This window comes from Mus pahari, chromosome 21, assembly GCF_900095145.1.
Source record: "Mus pahari chromosome 21, PAHARI_EIJ_v1.1, whole genome shotgun sequence".
Classification (NCBI taxonomy): Eukaryota; Metazoa; Chordata; class Mammalia; order Rodentia; family Muridae; genus Mus; species Mus pahari.
In genome coordinates this window covers 26,185,058-26,205,250 of record NC_034610.1, presented here as the reverse complement: position 1 = coordinate 26,205,250, position 20,193 = coordinate 26,185,058, and the positions used below count along the sequence as shown (strand labels likewise).

Sequence of the window (20,193 nt, the reverse complement as noted above, 5' to 3'; positions counted from 1 at the left end):
TGTGGCCTTGTTGGAGGAGGTGTGGCCTTGTTGGAGGAGGTGTGGCCTTGTTGGAGGAGGTGTGGCCTTGTTGGAGGAGGTATGTCACTGGGGATGGGCTTTGAGGTTTCAAAAGCTCAGGCCAGGCCCAGTATCCCTCAGCCTCCCACCTATGGATCAGGAGGTAAGCTCTCAGCTGCTGTCCCACCACCATGCCTGCCTGTCTGCCTGCCAGCATGTTACCTGCCATGATGATCATGGACTCGCCCTGGGAACTGCAAGCAAGTCCCCAATTAAATGCTTCCTTTTATAAGTTGCCTTGGTCCTGGCGTTTCTTCACAGCCATAGAAAGGTAACTAAGACAATATCCATTTCCTGGTAGGGCAGAGTAGGGAAGAGAATGCAAGGCCCAGGCTCAGTGGATACAATGTAGTCATTATTGTTCCTTTTACTCTCCTGTGGGAATACTCTTAAACATACCAGCAAGTCTGGCCTGGAAAATTCCACAGGATGATAGCGGTGGATCGTTTTCAAAGTCTTTGATGCCGTTGCTCCTCCTTGGCAGGCTACGGGGGAAGTTCAGGTCTGGCCTGTAGTATTTTCCTGAGGCAGAAACAAGTAGCACACATCTGAGGTCACGGAGACAGATTCCACTCGTTACCCAAGACCACCAGACGAACCTCGCTACAGGGAAGGCTATCGTCTGAGTGCTTGCCAATGCTGTCCTTTGTGACGTGTTCTTACAATGTGGGCTTCAGAGAACAAATATTGCAGGCCTGTAACATGTTCTCAATTGCAGGATGCTTAGGTTTGCACCCCAGGGACTGGGAGCCCACTTTTTCCTTTTAACTTTTCTCACTCACAGGGGAGAGAAAGCTGCATCCCCGGGATTAGCTTCTGAGTAGTTATCAGTTAACCGGCTGTAGTGTGAAGCCTGCCTTATGTGTTGCTGCCGGTGGGGCAGTACACACTGGCTGGAGATGCCCAACCATGGGAACTCTTCAGTCCTTTTGACGTTGATCTCTAAGACCTGTTAATCTGTTAGAAATCCTGAGCCTTAGCTATGTGACCATAAACGAGTGGTTTAACCTCTCTCAGAGAAAAAGGGAAACCAGAATTGTCACCAATCACTGACCTGATGCCAAGGGCCTGGTTTAGACATGTGGCCAGTGTGTATGTGGGTGGTTTCCCTTATCCACATTAGCGGCCCCAAAGCCTGAGGGCACTGGCATCTCCCAGCAGGTGCTATGCCATGGTCTAGGGTCCCTCAAGGACAGAGAGCTAATCTGTCTAGAGTCATCTGGACTCCACCTACCATCAGCAGTGGTACACTGCTGTAGCCAAGACTTCCCAAAGACCTGGTCCACTCTCTCGCCATGACGTACGACCAGAACGCCTCTCCTCGAGATGGTAGCCTGGGGAGGGAGCAATGAGACATGACTTATTAAGCAGACTCTGCAGTATCCACCAGCCATTGCCTGATTTGTCGGAGCCTCTCCCAAGCTCCTCAGCAACTGTGATTGGTCAGGCTACCAGTGTGAGGCTGGGAGATTGCTTTCATTTCTCCCTACGTTTCATTTTCTGGGCTCTGTGACTTCATAAAAGAGATGGAAAGAGGATTGAACCCATCACAGACACTTTTCAACTGTTTTGTCTCTTCCAAGTGTCTGTCTGTCTGTCTGTCTGTCTGTCTCTTTCCTTCTATCATTATCATCTATCACCTGTTAATCTATGGTGGCTGTAATGAGAAGTATCCTCTATAGGCTTAGGTATTTGAATATTTGGTTCCCTACGTCTATCTGTCTGTCTGTCTATCTATCTATCTGTCTGTCTGTCTATCTATCTATCTAATCTATTAACCATCTCTCTTCTTCCCTCCACCCCCTCCTCCTTCCTTCCTTTCTCTTCTCTCTGTTTCTTTCTCTCATATATCAATCGATCTATAGTTTACTCATTTACGCCTACTCTTCCTCCTCTGAGGAGCCCTCCAGGACAAGCCATGCTTGAGTCCACCCTGAGGCAGCTTCCTCACAGTGCCCAGGTGAGTGTCTTGCCTCTGAACACTCAGGTAAGATGCTCCTTCTTCCTCCCCCACCTTCTTCCTCACTGCCTTCCTATAGCTGGCCAATGTCTGCTTGCCCAAGTGCTCTTAGCGAGTAGGACAGTCATCCCTCAGTGCACCTGAGGTGGGCCAAGGACCCCTGCAGGCACTGAAGTTCACAGATGCACAAGTCCCTTCTATAAAATAATGGGATGTGTTTACTGAAGGTAAACACATCCCCTGTGGAATCTAACTCATCTCCAGGCAACAGAAACACCTAATGCCACTTAATGCTAGGTGAACAGGAATTATGTCATATTGCTTAGAGAACAGTGGCAGACAAAGTCTGTATGCATTCAATACTGGCACAGCTATTGCCTGCCTGCCTGCCTACCTGCCTTCCTTCTTTCTTTCTTTCTTGTTTTCATTATTCAAAACATGGTCTGACAGTATAGCCCAGGCTGTCCCAGAACTTTCTATGTACCCCAGGTTGGTCTCAGACTCACAGCTATCTTCCTGATTTTGCCTCCCAAGTGCTGGGATTACAGATATGTGTTACCACAGCCAGTTCGAATCTTGAATGTTATTTAAAGGCTTGGGTGGGGAAGGTTTGGTTGCAGTCCACGGTACTGCTAAGAGTGGGATCTTTTGGAGGCGAGCCTGGTGGGAAGAAGTTAGGTCACTGGACTTGTGACTTTGAAGGGCTCTTGGGACCCAGCACCTTCCTCTTTTTGCTTTCTGGCTTCTATCAGGTAACTGACTCCCCTCTACTGCCTGCTTGTACTGTAGTAAATGGCATCACAACAAGCCCCAAGCAACCCATCAAATGACGATGCACTGAACACTTTAAGACCATGACAAACACAAAACAAGCCATTCTTCTTCTTTTTTTTTTTTGAAAGCTGGTCATTTTAGGTATTTTGTTGCAATACTGGGAAGCTGATTAAGGCAAGATAGTCTTCTATAATATTTTCTACCTATGGTTGATTAAATCAGTGGGGGAAAGTAACCCATGATCTAGAGGTATAGAGGCTGTATTTTATTTTGTTTTAACTTTTTGCCTGACACTGTCCAGCAGCCTCAGGTCAATGTGTGTGTGTGTGTGTGTGTGTGTGTGTGTGTGTGTGTGTATGGTGGGGACAGCAGCTCTCTGGAACAGTACTTCCTTTCTAGGCTGTCATTGGTGCTTCACAGTCACAGGGCATGTGCCCACTGTGTCCTTGGGAGGCTTGTGTTTGGGGAGTAGCCCCAGGGTCCTTAGCAGTAATGTATAAACCTTCAGGAGGGGCTCCTCTGGGGGCCAGGGCATCCTCATGGTGAGGTTTGGTCTGTGACTATGTATTGTAATGCTAGACACTGGCCCCCAAGGTCTGATTGCTCTTAGGGACCAGAGAATCCTCACGTACATCAAGTAATGCTATGTGACCTTGCTCCTTCATCAAAAACTATTAGTTGAATAAGGATGCTGACATTTCATAGCTGGGCAGAAGAGAGTTAAGTGGGGTTTCAGTTTCTAGACCTGGAGTCTGAGGAGACCACCAGGAGGGAGAAGGAGGTGGCGAGAGGAGAAGACACCATGGGGTAGGTAAGTCTTGAAAAGATGGCCGTGAGGGCTGGCCAACTAAAGTTAAGAGCAGCCCAGATGGACCATAGCAGGCCTTAACTCAGGGTTATTGGCAGGGAAGTAGACATGATAGCGTAGAGGTAGATACTTGACAAGCTCTTGTGCTGATTAAGGCTTAGTATAAATATAAACGTTTTGTGTCTTTTACCTGGGAACTAAGTGATCAAAGGTGGGGTAGAAACTCCCATTTGAGATTAAGTAGTTACTACAATATTTTCACTTGGGAGAAAAGCCATACCCTAGCAGCCAAGTCTACCATGGTGTTAAACCAGCAAGCGTGGTTTACTAACAAAACAACCAAACAACAACAACAACAACAACAACACGAGGGTCCTGTTACCTGCAAAGCTTGCATGCTGCTAACACTCCTTGATGTTGACGGAGTGTGGGATTCCCCATTTCCCCTGCTACTGGCTTCAGAGTCCTTCCTAGAATTCAGGTCCATGGCTAGATTGAACGTATACGTCCTGTGGGGGAGGAAGAAGAAACTGTGAACAGAGGCATGACATGTCATCATCATGGTTTCTGGTCATGTATGTTCCTGGGAATGCCTGCCTCAACCTCCGCAGTAAGAAGGATCAAGGCCACAAACTAACACCATGCTGCAGAGCGCCCAGAGCACGGCTCAGGAGGCCTGTGATTGGCTCGTGGCTGTAGCATCACAATAAAGCCAGACCTGCCTCGACGCTGTGGCCAGGTGTTCTTCAAATGTGACTTTATTTTAGGGATGGCAGTTTTTTCCTGTCACTCAGGCTGGCCATGAACTCAAGGCTCAAGACAGCTTCCCACCTCAGCCTTCCAAGTCGCTGGGACTGCAGATGTGTGTCTCTGGCAAGTTCTGATGTTTTCAGCATTGCTAGGAAGGTACCTTTAAGATGAGATTAGCAGCAAGACCAGCAGACCTTGAATAAAATAGATGATCCCATGCATGCAGGGTCAGGTGAGAGTCTTAAGGCAGGATAGATGGAGGTCTCCATGGAGCAAGAATGGAATCTGTCTCCAGGCTACCTTCAGACTCAAGCTATAGCCCTAGATCTTTCCTGGGCCCACCTGCTGGGCTGACCTTCAGGCTTTGGATCTGTCAGTCACAAACATCAACAGATCCCCTCCCCATCTCACCCCCTACATCCCTATATCTTACTGGTTCTGTACCTTTAGTGAATATCAAATCTGTTTCTTTCACACACCATCCGCTGATTCACCATCTACTCTAGTCAGAGGTGTTCCGCTGGAAGTCGTCAGGATATTGTAATAGTGGCCAGACACCTCAAGAGCTAGAGATGCATTCTGTGGGTAGTGGGTACTGACGGCCCCTGAGCACGTGCAGGTAACCAGGGAACTACATTATTTCAAGTGCCGGGTGGTGAACAGTCAGGATCTCTGGGGACACACGGGTTGGGGGAAGAGCCAAAGCAAACTGCAAAGCAAACCCCAAGATATGAAACAGGAGGGGTTGGTGCTTACAGACTTCCTTCCTGTTTGGGAGGACTAGGCAGGTGGTGAGAGAGGAGGGTGAATGACCAAGACAGAGCACGTGACTCCTCCTCAGAGCAGAAAATGAGTGATTTCCCCAGCCATTTCATACAAGAAGTTTTGGTAAACTGTTTAAAAAGTAGTGGCCAGCCCCAGCGACAGCTCCTCATGTGGTTCCTGGTCAGACACGCTGGACAGATGCGCTGGGCTCTTCTGGGTTGTGTTCCATGAGAATCTCTGCCTGCCACCGTCTATGTCCGAGAACCTTTGCTATATCCGAGAAGCTTTGCTGTGTCCGAGAATCTGTTGATCTAGCAATGTTATTTCCCAATTCCTTTACGGACAAGGAACACTTTGAGTCATTATTGGAAACATGGGAAACGGTTACTATCCACTGAAAATGAAAAGGTGGCCATAGTTTTGTCAGCCGCTGAATTCAACAACTTAAGTTTTGCATCCACCCATATGTAGACTCCGATCCACTATTTTTTTGGGGGGTGGGGGGAGCAGATTGCATAGCTGGGTTTCAAAAGGTAGAGAATTATGGGCTGCAATAATGCAGGGGTGGTGGCCTGGTTGAGTAGGCTTCTGGCTATCTGGGGATGGAAGCAGCTCTCCCAAATTCCTCAAGGCTGTGATTGACACAGCCTGTGGGTGGATGGGGATGGAGGTGGGGATGGAGGAGTGAGCGGAGGAGGCAGGCACTCGGTCTGTGTGTGTGTGTGTGTGTGTGTGTGTGTGTGCATTCGTGCATGGGTGCGTGCATGGGTGGCTGAACTCTCTTGAGGGTTAGCAGAACATGTGTGTGTGGGGGGGTGCGTGCATGCGTGCGTGCGTGCGTGCGTGCGTGGGCAGCAGAGGCCTGCGTAGCTGGAGTGGAATGAACCAAGGGAAAAGAGGCCGGGGTAGAACAGAGGAGCTTCTGTGGATGCAGAGCCAAGATGCTGCAGGCTCACCTGAGGTTTGTGCTTTGAGCAGGTGTAAGGAGCACTCAGACATGGTGACGGTGTGAACAGAAAGCCAGACTCTGCCTGTTCACAGAGTGGGAACCTCGCCGGGGTGTTGGGGAGAATTCCCCACCAGGCTTCTCTCCCTTCCCCTCCTCTCCCCACATCCTTTCTCTACAGTCTTATGGATCATACTTGGGCCTCGCACATTAGACCAGTGCTTTACCACGGACACAGATGCGAGCTCAACTCCCTGCTTTGCAGCTGACCCACAGGACATTGCTCTTGAATGAGATGCGGAGGCTGTGAGATGCGGAGGCTGTGAGATTTGTCTTGGCCACTGTAAACCTGGATCTCCTCTAGTGACACACACGGTACCACTGAGCTGGTTTGGGTGAATGTTTGGCTTGGGGCCACGTGGGATCAGAGTCACTTCCATTTTCTTTCTTTCTTTCTTTTTTCTTTTCTTTTTCTTTTTCTTTCTTTCTTTCTTTCTTTCTTTCTTTCTTTCTTTCTTTCTTTCTTTCTTTCTTTCTTCTGTTTTTTTTTTTGTTGTTGTTTTGTTTTTTGTTTTTTTGAGACAGGGTTTCTCTGTGTAGCCCTGGCTGTCCTGGAACTCACTTTGTAGACCAGGCTGGCCTCAAACTCAGAAATCCGCCTGNTGAGACAGGGTTTCTCTGTGTAGCCCTGGCTGTCCTGGAACTCACTTTGTAGACCAGGCTGGCCTCAAACTCAGAAATCCGCCTGCCTCTGTCTCCCGAGTGCTGGGACTAAAGGCGTGTGCCACCACACCCGGCTCACTCCCATTTTCAAAGGCGATGCTCAGACAGGCTCCCCTCACAGGGACAGATGCAACTCAGGCCTTGCCTTGTTCTGCCCTGTGGTGCCCTCCCTGGTTATTCTAAATGTACGGAGGTCATGAATGCCAAGCGGTGACCGGTCACCATTAAAGATGGGCCTACCAAGCGTTCTGAGAGACCTTCTGGCTTTGGCTCCACCACAGCTCTCCCATCACCAAAGTTGGAGGCATGTTTGACTAAAGATACATTCTTTCTGTTTATTTCTTGTCTCAGCCAGGCACTGACTTGGGTAAACAAGTGTATGGGGGAACAAATTAACATGGATGTCATTCACCCTTCTCCCCCAGCTTCTGTGGGGTTCTCAGACATGAATTTCTCAGGATGCCAGGTAAGTCTCCTTGTTACCTTATACCTTTTATAGCCTCTGAACCAAAACCCTATCTTGATTTTTGATGTATTATACCATTAGTATCTTCTTCTTTTTTTAAAGATTGATTTTATATTTCAGATACAACAGAAGAGGGCTTCAGATCCCATTACAGATGGTTGTGAGCCACCATGTGGTTGCTGGGAATTGAGCTCAGGACCTCTAGAAGAGCAGTCAGTGTTCTTAACCACGGAGCCATCTCTCCAGCCCCATCGATATCTTCTTAAAATTTTTTTTTGAGACAGGATCTGAGGTTTCCCAGGTTGGCCTTAAGTTATGTAGGCAAAGACTGTGGGATTACAGGTGTGAATCATCACATCAGGGTTTAGGGGATGATGTAGATGAAACCCAGGGCCTTGTATGCACTGGGCGAGCCCTCCACTAGTTAAACTGCATGTCAATACCTCCTCTCATTACTTTGACCCCGATGTCTTCCCAACTTTTCTCTCTTGATGTCTCTTCTAGGTAAATGCTTCATTTACCCAGTGACATTCAGAGAAATGATCCCACCAGGATTTTGTCTGTAGTACTGTAAAACCAGAAGTGACTCTGAAGTTGACAGTCTTCTCTGACCCACTCTCCTCAGCCACCCATGAGGTGTATTTTTATTTACTCAGCCCCTTTCTTACAGGCAACAGCTCCCCACGATTCCAGCCCGAGACTGTCTAGAGCCACTCGGCTTCACTTGCTCTGAGTCTCTCAGCAGCAGCTGTCTGCCTGACACCTGTGACCATGCTCTGGGCCATCCGTGACCTTTGTGGCATTTTGATGTTGTTCATGTGTTTAAATATTTGATTTTACATATATGGGAGCTTTGCCTACATGTATGTCTGTGCGTCGCGGGTATGGCTGGTAGCCATTGAAGCCAGAAGAGGGCATCAGATCCCTTGGGACTGGACTTCCAGATGATTGTGAGCCACACTGTGGGTGCTGGGAATTGAACCTGAGTCCTTTAAAAGAACAGTCAGCGCTTTTAATTGCAGAGCTGTTTCTCTGGTCTCGAGTATTTTTTGATTACCCATAAGTTATGGCCCTCCGTTCCTGTCATTGTGACGTGTCTTGTCTCGATTCGTAACCTCTTATGAGCTCCTCCATGTGGAACTGGGATGGAGAGATGGCTCGGCCATTAAAGGCGCCCACCAACAAGACGTGGACTTCATGCATTCTTACGTTACAGATGCCAGTGGGATAGAATGCTGGTGTCAGTGGATCCCGGAGCTGAATTGTGACATACACTGGAGCCACTGACAGCCACTTTCCATGACTGTGTCATACAGAGCAGATAGAGCTGAAGCATCCTCACACAGGATGTGTAGGCTGCTCTCGTCTTCCTGAAGGCAAAGCGGGGGGGGGGGTGTGTGTGTGTGTGGGGGGGGGGGGTACATGTGTATCGTGGGGCCCACTGCCCAGACAGTAAAACCACTGTTATCTCCGAGTGACATCTGTGAACTTTACAGTCAGAGAGGAAGTTGAGTTTGTCTGCTAGTCATTCAACTAAAAATGCAAGCAGGAGGTTGGCGAGCACATGGGTGGCGAAGGGACAGAGGGAAGCATGTCACTTAGCAGTTAACTGGTACCATAGACACCAGTGGATGAAGTTTCCATTCGCCTCTGTTCCTAGAAGGGGGCTCACCTCAGTGTGTGGCATTCAAAGACAAAGTCGCTGTGTTAGTGTCTATCCTGGGCTTACTGTAACACAGCTTCAATGACAGAACAGGTTTCACTGTCTCTCTGCCCCGGAGAGTCGGAGGTCCAAGATTGGAGGTCCAAGATCGAGGCAATACAGAAACTTGTGGTTCATCTCGGGGACTCTGTCCTAGGCCTGATGCGAAGCTAGTGTCTTCCCCCCGTGTCCTCAGTGACCCTGATCAAAGTAAGATTGGATAAGGGACACTTTGATTGAAAGGTCTTTCTCTAAAATAAATGTTCATCAGGGCTCCAGCATATGAGTTTTTGGAGGGACACAGCTCATCCTGCAATGACGACGTACCCTTGCCATGCCTCAACCCACCAGCTCGCTTTGCGGGATTTGACTAGCTCTGTGGCGGGAGGTCTTCATGCGGTTGGAAGACAGCTTCAGCTTCTGTTGGGCTCTGATTCTCAGCTCCTGCCTCTGATCTGCAACCGGGCTGTGTACGTCTTCTGTGAAGATGCCTGAAACTGAGGTCGTGGTGGCCCCTCCCCCACAGCTACCTTCCAGTCATACGTGGTTTGCAAGGAACAAGTGGGTGGTGTTGGATTGGGACCATAGGGTCCTTAGAGCCCTGCAGCCACCTGCTAGAGAGTTTACACTGGTGCTGGTGGGGTTGTCTGTGAAGTACAATGTGTTCCCGTGGCAGCCACCGTCAGGGCTGGGGAGGAAGAGCAGGAAGGGGCCTCTTCCCATGTGGTTTGCAGATCTCTCTGGGTGCTTCTTGCTGTTTGTATCAAGCACACCCTGTGTGAGTCCTGTGCCCTCGGGAGTTACATATGGAATGTATATACAACGTACAGTCTGGCCACAGGCCAACTCTCTGTGCACATAGGTGTCTGTCTACATTCCCCACTGTTTAACACTTTCACGACACATTCAGATTGGCCAGGACTTCCCTTAAGGCAGAGTGTCATTGTGTAGCACTGGCCACTTTGGACCTCATGGAGGTCCTTTGTCTCCTAAGTACTGGAATTAAGTCTGGGTGCCACTGTGCCCCAATTTAAAACCTCCTTAAATGTTTAGAAGAATATTTAGCAGCTTTAAAAGTCATAGACAGCCTACTGCCGGTTCCCAGCCTATAGTCATACTATGGTTAGCCTGGGGTGCCAGTTCCCAGCCTATAATCACACCACGGTTAGCCTGGGGTGCCGGTTCCCAGCCTATAGTTACACCACGGTTAGCCTGGGGTGCCGGTTCCCAGCCTATAGACACACCACGGTTAGCCTGGGGTTGCAGGCAATGCTTGTAGTTATCCTGTGAGGGAGTGATTCTGGTATGTGTGTGTGTGTGTGTGTGTGTGTGTGTGTGTGTGTAATGGGGTGTCGGGTTGGGGTCGGGGGAGTGGGAGCTCATCAGATACACCCAGCATTCAGCCAGAACTTCCTTTTTCTTGCAACTTTTACGAATGTACAATGGTTCTTAGGAGAAACTGGTCTCCCAGGAAGGTCAGGGTCACAAGGTGGGGCACTTGTACAGGAGCAGGTGACATATTGGCAGGAAGTGGGACTGTTGCTAGCCAGAGCTTACTGCAGAAGATCTGGAGCAGCCGCAGAGTCCAGGCTTGCCCCTTGGCTTCTCTGTCACAGTGAGGTCCTCTGCCCTTGGTGGGAGACAAGGAGGAGGGGCTATTAGGCCCCCTCCTCCCCAGGCCCCTGGAGTTTGATGCCAGTCCTGTACTACGTTCAGGGTTTTTTGTTTTGTTTTGTTTTTGTTTTTTGTTTTTTTGTTTTTTGTTTTGTTTTGTTTTAGAGCAGCTAACTGACCATGTAGATTCTGCAGGAAACCAAAGCTTCCTTGATTTTGTGACGTTGTTCAGCCCTTCACCTCCCAAGCTGGGGGCTCAGCTTTCACCGGAGGGTGTGTGCAGCTCTCTGTACAGGTCCTTGTTGTGAGTTAGTGGGTCACGAGGAGACACCTGATATGAAAGCCCTGGAATCCAGGCTGAGTTTTCTTTCCTGAGTTTGTAGGTGTGCTCCTCAGCTTTTATGAATTAGCATGTGAAGCTAAAATGATGTGGGATGGCCCCGCTGCGGAGTTGGCCGAGTCCATGAAGTTTAAAAGTTATTTTAAGTTAGTATGCATACATGACAGATTCATAAGTGCATATAAGAATCCATGCTTAGCTCTGCTGCTTAGCATACAGGAAACCCACATGACGGTGCATGTCAGTGATACCAGTACTCTGGAGATGGAGGCAGAAGGATTTGAAGTTCGAAAGGTCATCCTTGGCTATATAGCAACATAGCGAGTCCCAGGGCAGCCTTGGGAGGGGTGGTGGGGGATCTACTTTGTTGTCACTGCATGGTGGCACAGTCCAAGGGCACAGATGCTGTTCCTGGCCTGTCGTGCAAACCCAGGTATAAGCTTAATTTTAACAGGAAGAACCAGTAGCCCAGAGGTCACCCGATTGGTCTCCCTACATAAGTACTTACAGGAAGCCCTCCATTTAATAAAAATAATAATTGCTTGTAAAGTCCCTTTCCCCATGAAATCCTGTCAGTCACTAAATGGCCCAAATCAATCATTTGCTTTAAATATTCAAAATACCTTGCTTCTTAATTTATTCAAAACAGAAGTTTTAGCTACTGAAACTTTTACCACACTGACTGGCTTCCGGTAGGTACATAAATTAAACAGTATGGTTTCCATAGCTTTGCCTTGTGATACAAAGAGATGCGGGGGGTGGGTGGGTGGGTGGGTGGGAACCTCCCTGAATACACAGAGGCTAGGAGATTTGTCCGGCAAATATGTATAGCACAAACACAAAAAATGTTTATGCAAGTGCAAACACACACACAGACACACAGAGAATAAAACCAGTCATGGTTATTCCCAGCAGAGCACATATAGATTGTGGGCTGGAGGATGGCCATAGGATCAAGACACAGGTACGGAAGCTGGGGAAAGGTCCCCACATTGCAGCAAAATGCTTAGCAACATTGTTCATGGGAAACAGAACCGATAAAGAATGGAATTGGCTAAGTAGCTCTGGCTATCCCTGTTAGCTTTCTGTCTAAGCTCTGCCCCACGGTTACCTGGCAACAGCCAGGTAGGCCTGGGCCACTATAAAAGGGGCTGCTTGTCCCCTCCTCCTTCTCTTACTCCTGCTTCCCTCTTGCTTCTCTCTTGCCCTCTTGGGCTCTTCCTTCTCCCTCTCTCCACGTGCTCATGGCCATGGCCGGCCTCTACTTCTCTACTCTCTCTGCCTTTCTCTGCCTCTACTACCCCCTTAATTCCCCTCTCCGTGCCCCGAATAAACTCTATTCTATACTATACTGTCATGTGACTGAACCCTCAGGAGGATGGGATGCCTTGGCATGTGCCTGCTGAAACACCCCTTTTCCCCACACCTCACCACACCCCCATAGAACATATTCTGTATCTCTTTATCTTTTTACAAACATGTCAATCTCTATGTGCAATATCCAAGCATCACCAAGTTTCTCCTTTTCGCTTATAGTAAAATGGGAGAGGAGACAGGTACGTTGAGGGGAGGAACCAATACATTTAAGAAACTAACACCTTGGTTCTGAAAAGTTTGAATACCCTTGGCCCAGATGGTGCTAGATACTAAAATAAAGAGATCCGCCAAATGAGCTGGAAGAGACAAACCACCAGGCACAGGCCAGCTTCCAGGAAATACATTTTACCAACAACCACATAAGCTTAGGGGAGGACCCTAAGCATCAGAGGAGAACCCAGTGCCAGCCATACCAGGATCACAGCCTTATAGGATCATTCAGTTAAATTTGTGTCATTTTGTTACAGAACAATAGGAAATTGCTAACCCTCCTTAGAAAGCTACAAGTGCCAGTTCTGAACTCCTGTGTGCACTCTGTGATGTTCATGAGATGGAAGTATTTCACAGTATTTGAGCGTTATTATCTCAGACAAGTAATTTGAAGCAATCTGATTTCCCGAGGGTTATCAGCAGAAACAACGAATAGATCAGATGTTTGCCATGCACATTGGGGGAGAGGGGGACAGGGAGGTAATGTGGCCAGGGTAGGGACTGCAAGTCTCTCTAATGACAGAGTTGGGAAGCACCATGCCCACTCTTTCAGGTGGTGACAGACAGGGAGAGGGTGGTTCTCACCTGTGCTTAACCCAGGTGTCAGCCTCATTGGCTCGCTCTGTGTAGTTCTCTGGCAAGAAGCCCCGGCAGCCAGTCCGATGTGAGATCCCAATGGCCCAGCCCTCGCTGGCCTCTTCTTGCTGAGTGGGGTCCACGAAGATGTAGTCACCAGCACTGAGCATTAGCTCGTCTGCATTCTGGGGTTTGTACTGGAACAGCGCCTTCAGGGTCTAGAGAGGAGGCAAGAGACCCATGTCTTAGCAAGGATTTGACTGCGAAGCAAAAGCCCCAGGAGGCCAGATACCAGTCTGTCTCAGCTTCTGTCTCCTCTGATGTGTCTAATGTCTACAAGGTCCCTTAATGCCTTTGCCTAATGATATGCAGTGTGGAACATAGCCAAATGCCACAGCTTAGAAATCTTAGGGTGGACTTAGAAAGTTTAATGTCCATCTTCTTCCTTCTACCCATCCATCCACCCACTCACTCACCAACCCACGTCTACATTCATTTGCCTGCCTACCACCATCTACCCATGCATTCCTCCATCCATCCACTCAAGCACTCATTTTCCCATCTATGTATGTATGTATGTATCTACCTACCTACTTACCTACCTACCTATCTGTGTATCTATGTATCCATCTATGTATCTATCTATGTATCTATGTATCTATGCATCTATGCATCTATGTATCTATCTATGTATCTATGTATCTATGTATCTATGCATCTATGCATCTATGCATCTATGTATCTATCTATGTATCTATCTATCTATCTATCTTTGTATCTGTGCATGTATGTATATATGTATCCTGTGCAGCTATCTATCTATGTATCTATCCATCCATCCATCCACCCATCCATCTAATTATTCATCCATTTACCTACCCGTTTTCTAATTCATTCATCTATCTGGTTACCTATCTATTCATTTACTCATCTGTCCACCATCCCATCTACCTATCCACTCATTCATTCATCTGTCCGTCTACTCATCTATCCATTCCCTCTCATTCATTTATCAATACATCCATTAAGACATTTATCTATCTACCCATGCACTCCTCCACCCATTTATCTATCCACCTATCCACTTATCCATCCACCCATCCACCCACCATTCATTCATCTCTCCATCCATTAATCTACTCATTTTATCTATTCATCCATCCATTCACCTACCCACCTACCAATCTATCTACCTATCATTTCTCCTGATACCTGTTTCTCTTATAGGAAAGACCTTACAGTGTGACCAAACATATATATCTACCTCCCTTGGTGTGAAGCTATTTACAGTTTCCCTTATGACAGGGACTGCTGTGACTCCTTCATACTTATTCCCTGTGGGACATACTTTCTTCCTCAACCACACAGCTCTTAGGAAAGGAAACCTTGGCATGAAGCCCACCAAAACCATTACAGATTATAAATTAACAAGTAGACCATATATTAACACACCTTGACAACAGGCTTTCTGAATACCATGGGAGCGCTCTCATTGTCTTTTGAAATGATTGTATGTGCCCAACTCATCTATAAAGGGATGCTATTTCTAAACAGCATATAAGGAGAGGGCTCTAGGGCTGGAGAGATGGCTCAGTGGTTAAGAGCACTGACTGTTCTTTCAGAGGTCCTGAGTTTGATTCCCAGCAACCACATGGTGGCTCATAACCATCTGTAATGGACACCCTCTTCTGGTGTGTCTGAAGACAGCTACAGTGTACTCATATACATGAAATAAATCTTTAAAAAAAAAAAAGGAGAGGGCTCTAGCAGAGGGGAGCCCCCTCTTTTTGACAGGGAAGATTGTAGGAATGAATACTGTCAGGGGAGCATTTATTCACTTCCAATCAGTCAGAAAGGCTGGGCCAGCCCACCATCCAGGCCAGGCTCTCTCACCTGGTAGTGCACAAAACGCATGTCTCGGGAGTACAGGGCAGCTGTCCATTGGCAAGTGTGACTGGGCTGGATGGATCTGGCCAGCTGCTCCAGGGTCCTTTGATGGTGAGGGTAGAACTTATGGGCCAAGGTCAAGTGCAGCTGCTTGGTGCAGGGCTTGATGGTACAGTCTGTGGAGTCAAGAAAATGCAGGATGCTGAGTATCTCATCTCGAATGTCAAGCGAACATAACATGTTGGGTATCCTGTCCCTGAGTGTCGGTGCTACCTGCCTGGAACAGGCAGAAACCTCTCCTAGTCATGCCTCTGTTCTACTGCACCAGCTCCTTAGTGTTGGCACTTTCTTGACAAAGCAAGGATCGAGCTCTCCCTATGAGAAAGGTTGGGTGCTTGCAGTTTTTGAAAAACATAGAAACAAAAATAAAGGACAGGCACAGAGATGTAGCTCAAGGTCTTCTGAGCTCTTAGGCTGCGAGCTCGAAATGCAGTAAAACGTACCCTTCCCTCTCTGCTGCACACATGACTGGGGCCTAGGCTCTCAGTTGGTGCTCTTTGGTTTTGGTTTTGGTTTGAGACAGGATCTGATGTGTCTTAGACGGCTTTGAACTTGTTACGTAGCTGAGGATGACTTAGAACTTCTGGTCCTCCTGCCTCTGTCTCCCAAGTGCCAGGATCATCAGTGTGAATCAACATCCCTGGTTTATGTGTTGCTAGCCATTGAACCCAGGGCTTCACTGTTGCTAGGAGAACACTGTACCCTCTGAGCTATGTCTCCAGCCCTGGTCAATGCCTCTCGCTTAAAGAAGGGTCTCCTTGAACGATGGACATAAAACCTGCAGCCTGCCTAACAGTCATTAGACTTTCCTCACGGGAAGCCCTGTCATGCTGAAGCCCAGTGCTCTGTGATAGCCTCTGCCCTCGAGAGCTCTGTGATGGCCTCTGACCTCGAGAACGCCTCAGCTCCAGGTTGGCTTTTGAGTCTTTCAGGTTTGTAAGCAGGAGAGGACAGTCTCTCAGGAACAGTCAGAGCTAGTATCAGTGGGACCACAAACATGACAGACCCTGTGGAGGCAGTCTGGTGTCTTTGTAGAAATGACAGACTTTGCTGTGGAAGGACCTATTTCAAGGCTTTTCTGTCCTTGTCACCACAGGGGCTTTGGCTGAGAGTCATGCTCTGATTTAGTTTCCTTTGCAACAGCTAGGACTTGAGAATAAAGATGGCTAATTCCAGGACTCTGGGATCCACTGTGCCCAAGAGCTGCTTGCCACCTCTTCATCCAGGTCAGGAAGCAAGCAGGACATGCTATTCCCCTAATGAAAGCAAGGAGGAGGGACCACGATGCTAGGTGACATTTAGCAGCCAGCTGGACCCTTACCAGGTCTCTGAGCCCTAAGCTGGGGAAGCAGCCAGTGCAGGTCGCATGAAGGTATGTAAGTGTAGGAAATTCTTTTTGTGACACTTTTTAGTAGTTGGGGGGGGTGTGCTCCCCGTGTGAGTGAGCTCAACCTGGAAAAGACCTGGCCTGGCTTCCCCAGAGACCCAGGGGTAAGTCATGCTGACTTCTGAATAGGCTTTTGTCTTTCCTCTATTGCTCTGTGTACCCGGGTTCAGTTTCACTGAGAGAGGCAGCGTGGGCAGGGAAGGACTTGGGACACTCTTGAGCTGTCATCTCAGGAGAGACTCCTAGCCTCTCAGGTCAGGCTGAGGTTTAACCTGGAAAGGTGGGAAGAGCCTGCTCAGGGTCAGGAGATGGATGTGAGCTCAGGGCCAGCTCCCCCAGGAAGTGAGGCCCTGGTAGTACTCAAAGTGGCGTAATGCAAAGTTTCAGGCCATCAGGATGGGTAGGCATGACACTTCCTGCTGCAACGGAATACCCAAACTGGGTGGTGTAAAACAATAGGCATTTATTGTCTCAGAGATCTGCAGAGACCAGAAATTCAAAATCAAGATGTGGGCAGGGCCACATTCCTTCCAAAGGCTCTGGGGTTGGGTCCTCTGGTGGCCTCCAGATCCACCCCAGTGGCCTCAGGCATCCCTTGGCTGTGGCTCCATCCTGCCCATCTCTGCCTCTGTGGTCAAGTGGCCTCCTTGTTAGCCCCATGTGTCTTTTGCAGGGCCATATTATTGTTTTAGGGTTATTGATTTAGGTTTCAATCACCAGTTATTGATTTAGGATCACTTTACTCCAGAGTGACCGCATCTTAATTAATTGAATCTTTAAAGAGCCCACTGCTAAGCAAGGTTCCATTCTGAGGTTCCTGGTGGGAGTGGACCCTGTGTAACCTAGGAGAGGGACGCTGGGCAGGGATTTCTACTGGGAAGATTCAAGTTTCCTCTTTCTTTTTTTTTTTTTTTTTTGTTTTGTTTTTTTGTCTCTTTCTTCTCTCTCTCTCTCTCTCTCTCTCTCTCTCTCTCTCTCTCTCTCTCTCTCTCTTTTTCTTCCTGCTTCTTGAGACAGGGTCTTATGTAATAAAGGCAGGACTCAAACTAGCTCCGGAGTGAAGGCTGCTCTTGAACTTCTGATCCTCCTGCCTCCCCTTTCTGGATTACAGGTGTGCGGATCTCATGTCTGGAGTATGCACCACTAAGGGTCGAACCACATGCCCTGGCAAGCACTCTACCAACTGAGATATACCCCTGTAACTCCCCCCAGCCCCCTTTTAAGGTGAGACCTATAGGACCCATCTGGGGACAAGAGCCAAACTATCCCTCAGCAGATGGTCATTAAAGGACTCACAGGAGCTGATCCATCAAGGCCTTAGATGTGGCTCTGCTGGGATCCAAAGGGTTCAGTGTGTTGGCCCACAGCTGGCGTTGCCTACCTGCCAGGACTGACGCCTCAGTGGCAAACGCCATGGCGAATTCCCGGATGGCGTCAGCAGGGCTGTCGTTGATGAAGAAGCCGAGGTAGCTGATGGAAGAATGGAGAACAAGAGGAACCAGGGTGGGGAACGAGCCCAGGACCCTGTCCCCTGCACGCCTCAGAGCCTCATACAAACACTCCACCTTCTGGTCTTCACACTAAGGGAACAGAAGCAGAGAATGGGTGTCCTCAGGACTTGCTGAATGCATTCACCTGTTGAGAATTAAGGCTTCATCACTATGGACTAGTCTCTCTCCACGACACTGGGACTCCCCCCCCCCCAGCCCCTGCAGTTATGGAGTGAAGGGCTGTCACCACCCCCACCTCCAAGTCTTCTGCCCAGGTCTCTGCGGCATCCTGGAGAAGAGCCTCCCTGGAATATGATTCCCCTTTACGTGCCTAGGTTGGAAGTCCCCTGTCCCTGCCCCCCTGTTGCCTCCTGAGTCAGTCTCCTTTCTTTTCCCTTTGCATATGTTAGCTTCTGGAATTCTCTAGTCAACTCCTAGGAAGCTCACAGTGCCCTGAGGGATCCCATCTCAGACTTCCAGAAGGGAATGGTTTAGTTTTGACCCCAGAGAGCTCCCAGTCTCAGGCACAGAGGAAAAAGCGTCTGGAAACTTCTTTCTTGCACAACATGCTTTGTGTTCCCTTAGCACTGTGGAGTCAGTCCCTTAGCCCTGATGTCCCAGCAGTAGGTGGGTCCTTCTTTAGCTCATCAAGTAGAGGTGTAGAAGAAATGGCACTGGGTCCTCCCCTTTGGCCTCAGGTACTCTTCTCTTTGTCCAACAACTGTGCATCCTCTCTCCTTGACAGTGCTCCCTAGGGAGGCTGCTAACTTGGCCATTTTTTTTTCCACAGAGGGCCAGGCCCTGACTTAGGGAAGACCCTGGTTTATGTCCAGCCAAATCAGCACCCTTCAGTCCTTCATCACACAGGGGTTCTTACTCTGTTTAGGACTTTGCTAGTCTCTGGGTGGACAAGGACCAGGGGTAATTTCTGCCTTCCTAGAGGGGCATATCACCTTCATATCACCCAGATGTGCTCCTAGAGATATTGACAATAAGATGCATAGAGCCTGGGATTTTACCTTCTTCTGCTGGGGGAGCTGAAGACTCTAAAATGAATTGGGCCCTGAAGGATGAACTGAAGTTGACCAGGGAAGAAAAATAAAGCAAAAACAAAGCAGATAGCTCATGCTAATGTCTTGATTGAAATAAATCAGTTGTGTTCTATTGTTGCCCAGTTACCAGAGGACACTGCCATCAGCTGCAGGGGTGAGCATTTAAGGCCTCTGGAGTAGACTCACCGTGAAAAAGTCACAGAGCGTCACGTGAGGGAAGACCTCATGTGCTCTGTTCTTTGCACACTGCCGTCTGCTTTCTCTCCAGAACTCTTGGAGTTTTTCCAGCAAGGGGCCCGTGGGGCAGAGGAAGAGTGCATACTCCTGAGGGATGGGGTCATCCAGAGAAGGGTCATTGCAGTGACCATGCAGCCTGCAACAGAAAACACTGTCATATCAACCAGAGGTGTCCCCATTGAAGACATGCAACCGCAGCAACACCAACCCACAGCTAGGGCTATGTTGATCTCACACAAATACATCGGTGCTGTGGCCATCCCTTCAAGATGGCACCCAGTGGTGGGGCTGTTGGCTCTAGGCTAGACCAATGCGTACCTGTTATCAGTCCCATTACAGTCCGACACTGCAGCCAAAGACAGAGGGACCCAGGCCCCAACCTTCAGAAGAGTGCTGTTCTAGGTACCTTTGTGTTATTGTTTCTTGAGACAGATCTCTCTATACACCTGGTGGGCCTGGTGGTGATTCTGTTTGCCTCAGCATCCTCACTGCTGGGATTGTAGGTGTGAGCCACCACACCTAGCTAAGAAAACCATTCTAAATACAAGAAAGATTGACATATAGCACCAAACACAAGTTCATCACAAAATAAATAAAAATGGAAGAGACACAATTTCTCTTATGGGTCAAGTTAAGATAGGCATTTATTTCAAAGCTCCAATGTTGTTCTCTATTGTGTCAAAAGTACAGTGAGGCCACAGGCTGTAGCTGTGCAAACATCACTTAGCGTGATCTGCCAGCACTTGCAGAGGAAAACACTCAGTGTCTTAAATGAATAATTCTACTTCAAGATAAGAAGAGCAAGAAGCATAGGCAAAAGAATTCACATGGGAAAAATCTCTGTGTGGCAACAGGTAAGCAGCAGTCAGCTCACTCGGCACACACTCACTGGAGAGCTCCCAGTGACAGACACTTGCCTGGCACACACTCACTGGAGAGCTCCCAGTGACAGACACCTGCCTGGCACACACTCACTGGAGAGCTCCCAGTGACAGACACCTGCCTGGCA

At 48.5% G+C, this 20,193-nt stretch overlaps 1 protein-coding gene across 2 annotated transcripts in view; it reads right to left on the bottom strand.

Moving 5' to 3' along the window:
* Positions 1–20,193, bottom strand: part of Ubash3a (ubiquitin associated and SH3 domain containing A) — a 35,149-nt gene that overhangs the window by 9,914 nt on the left and 5,042 nt on the right. For both annotated transcript variants that reach the window (XM_021221574.1, XM_021221575.1), the window contains exons 3-9: positions 19,134–19,320; positions 17,787–17,985; positions 14,965–15,134; positions 13,081–13,289; positions 3,985–4,111; positions 1,295–1,394; positions 460–582 (exon numbers count right to left, since the gene is read on the bottom strand). In XM_021221574.1, coding sequence (XP_021077233.1) covers positions 460–582; positions 1,295–1,394; positions 3,985–4,111; positions 13,081–13,289; positions 14,965–15,134; positions 17,787–17,985; positions 19,134–19,320 — 1,115 coding nt within the window. The remainder of the gene's footprint in view (positions 1–459; positions 583–1,294; positions 1,395–3,984; positions 4,112–13,080; positions 13,290–14,964; positions 15,135–17,786; positions 17,986–19,133; positions 19,321–20,193) is intronic.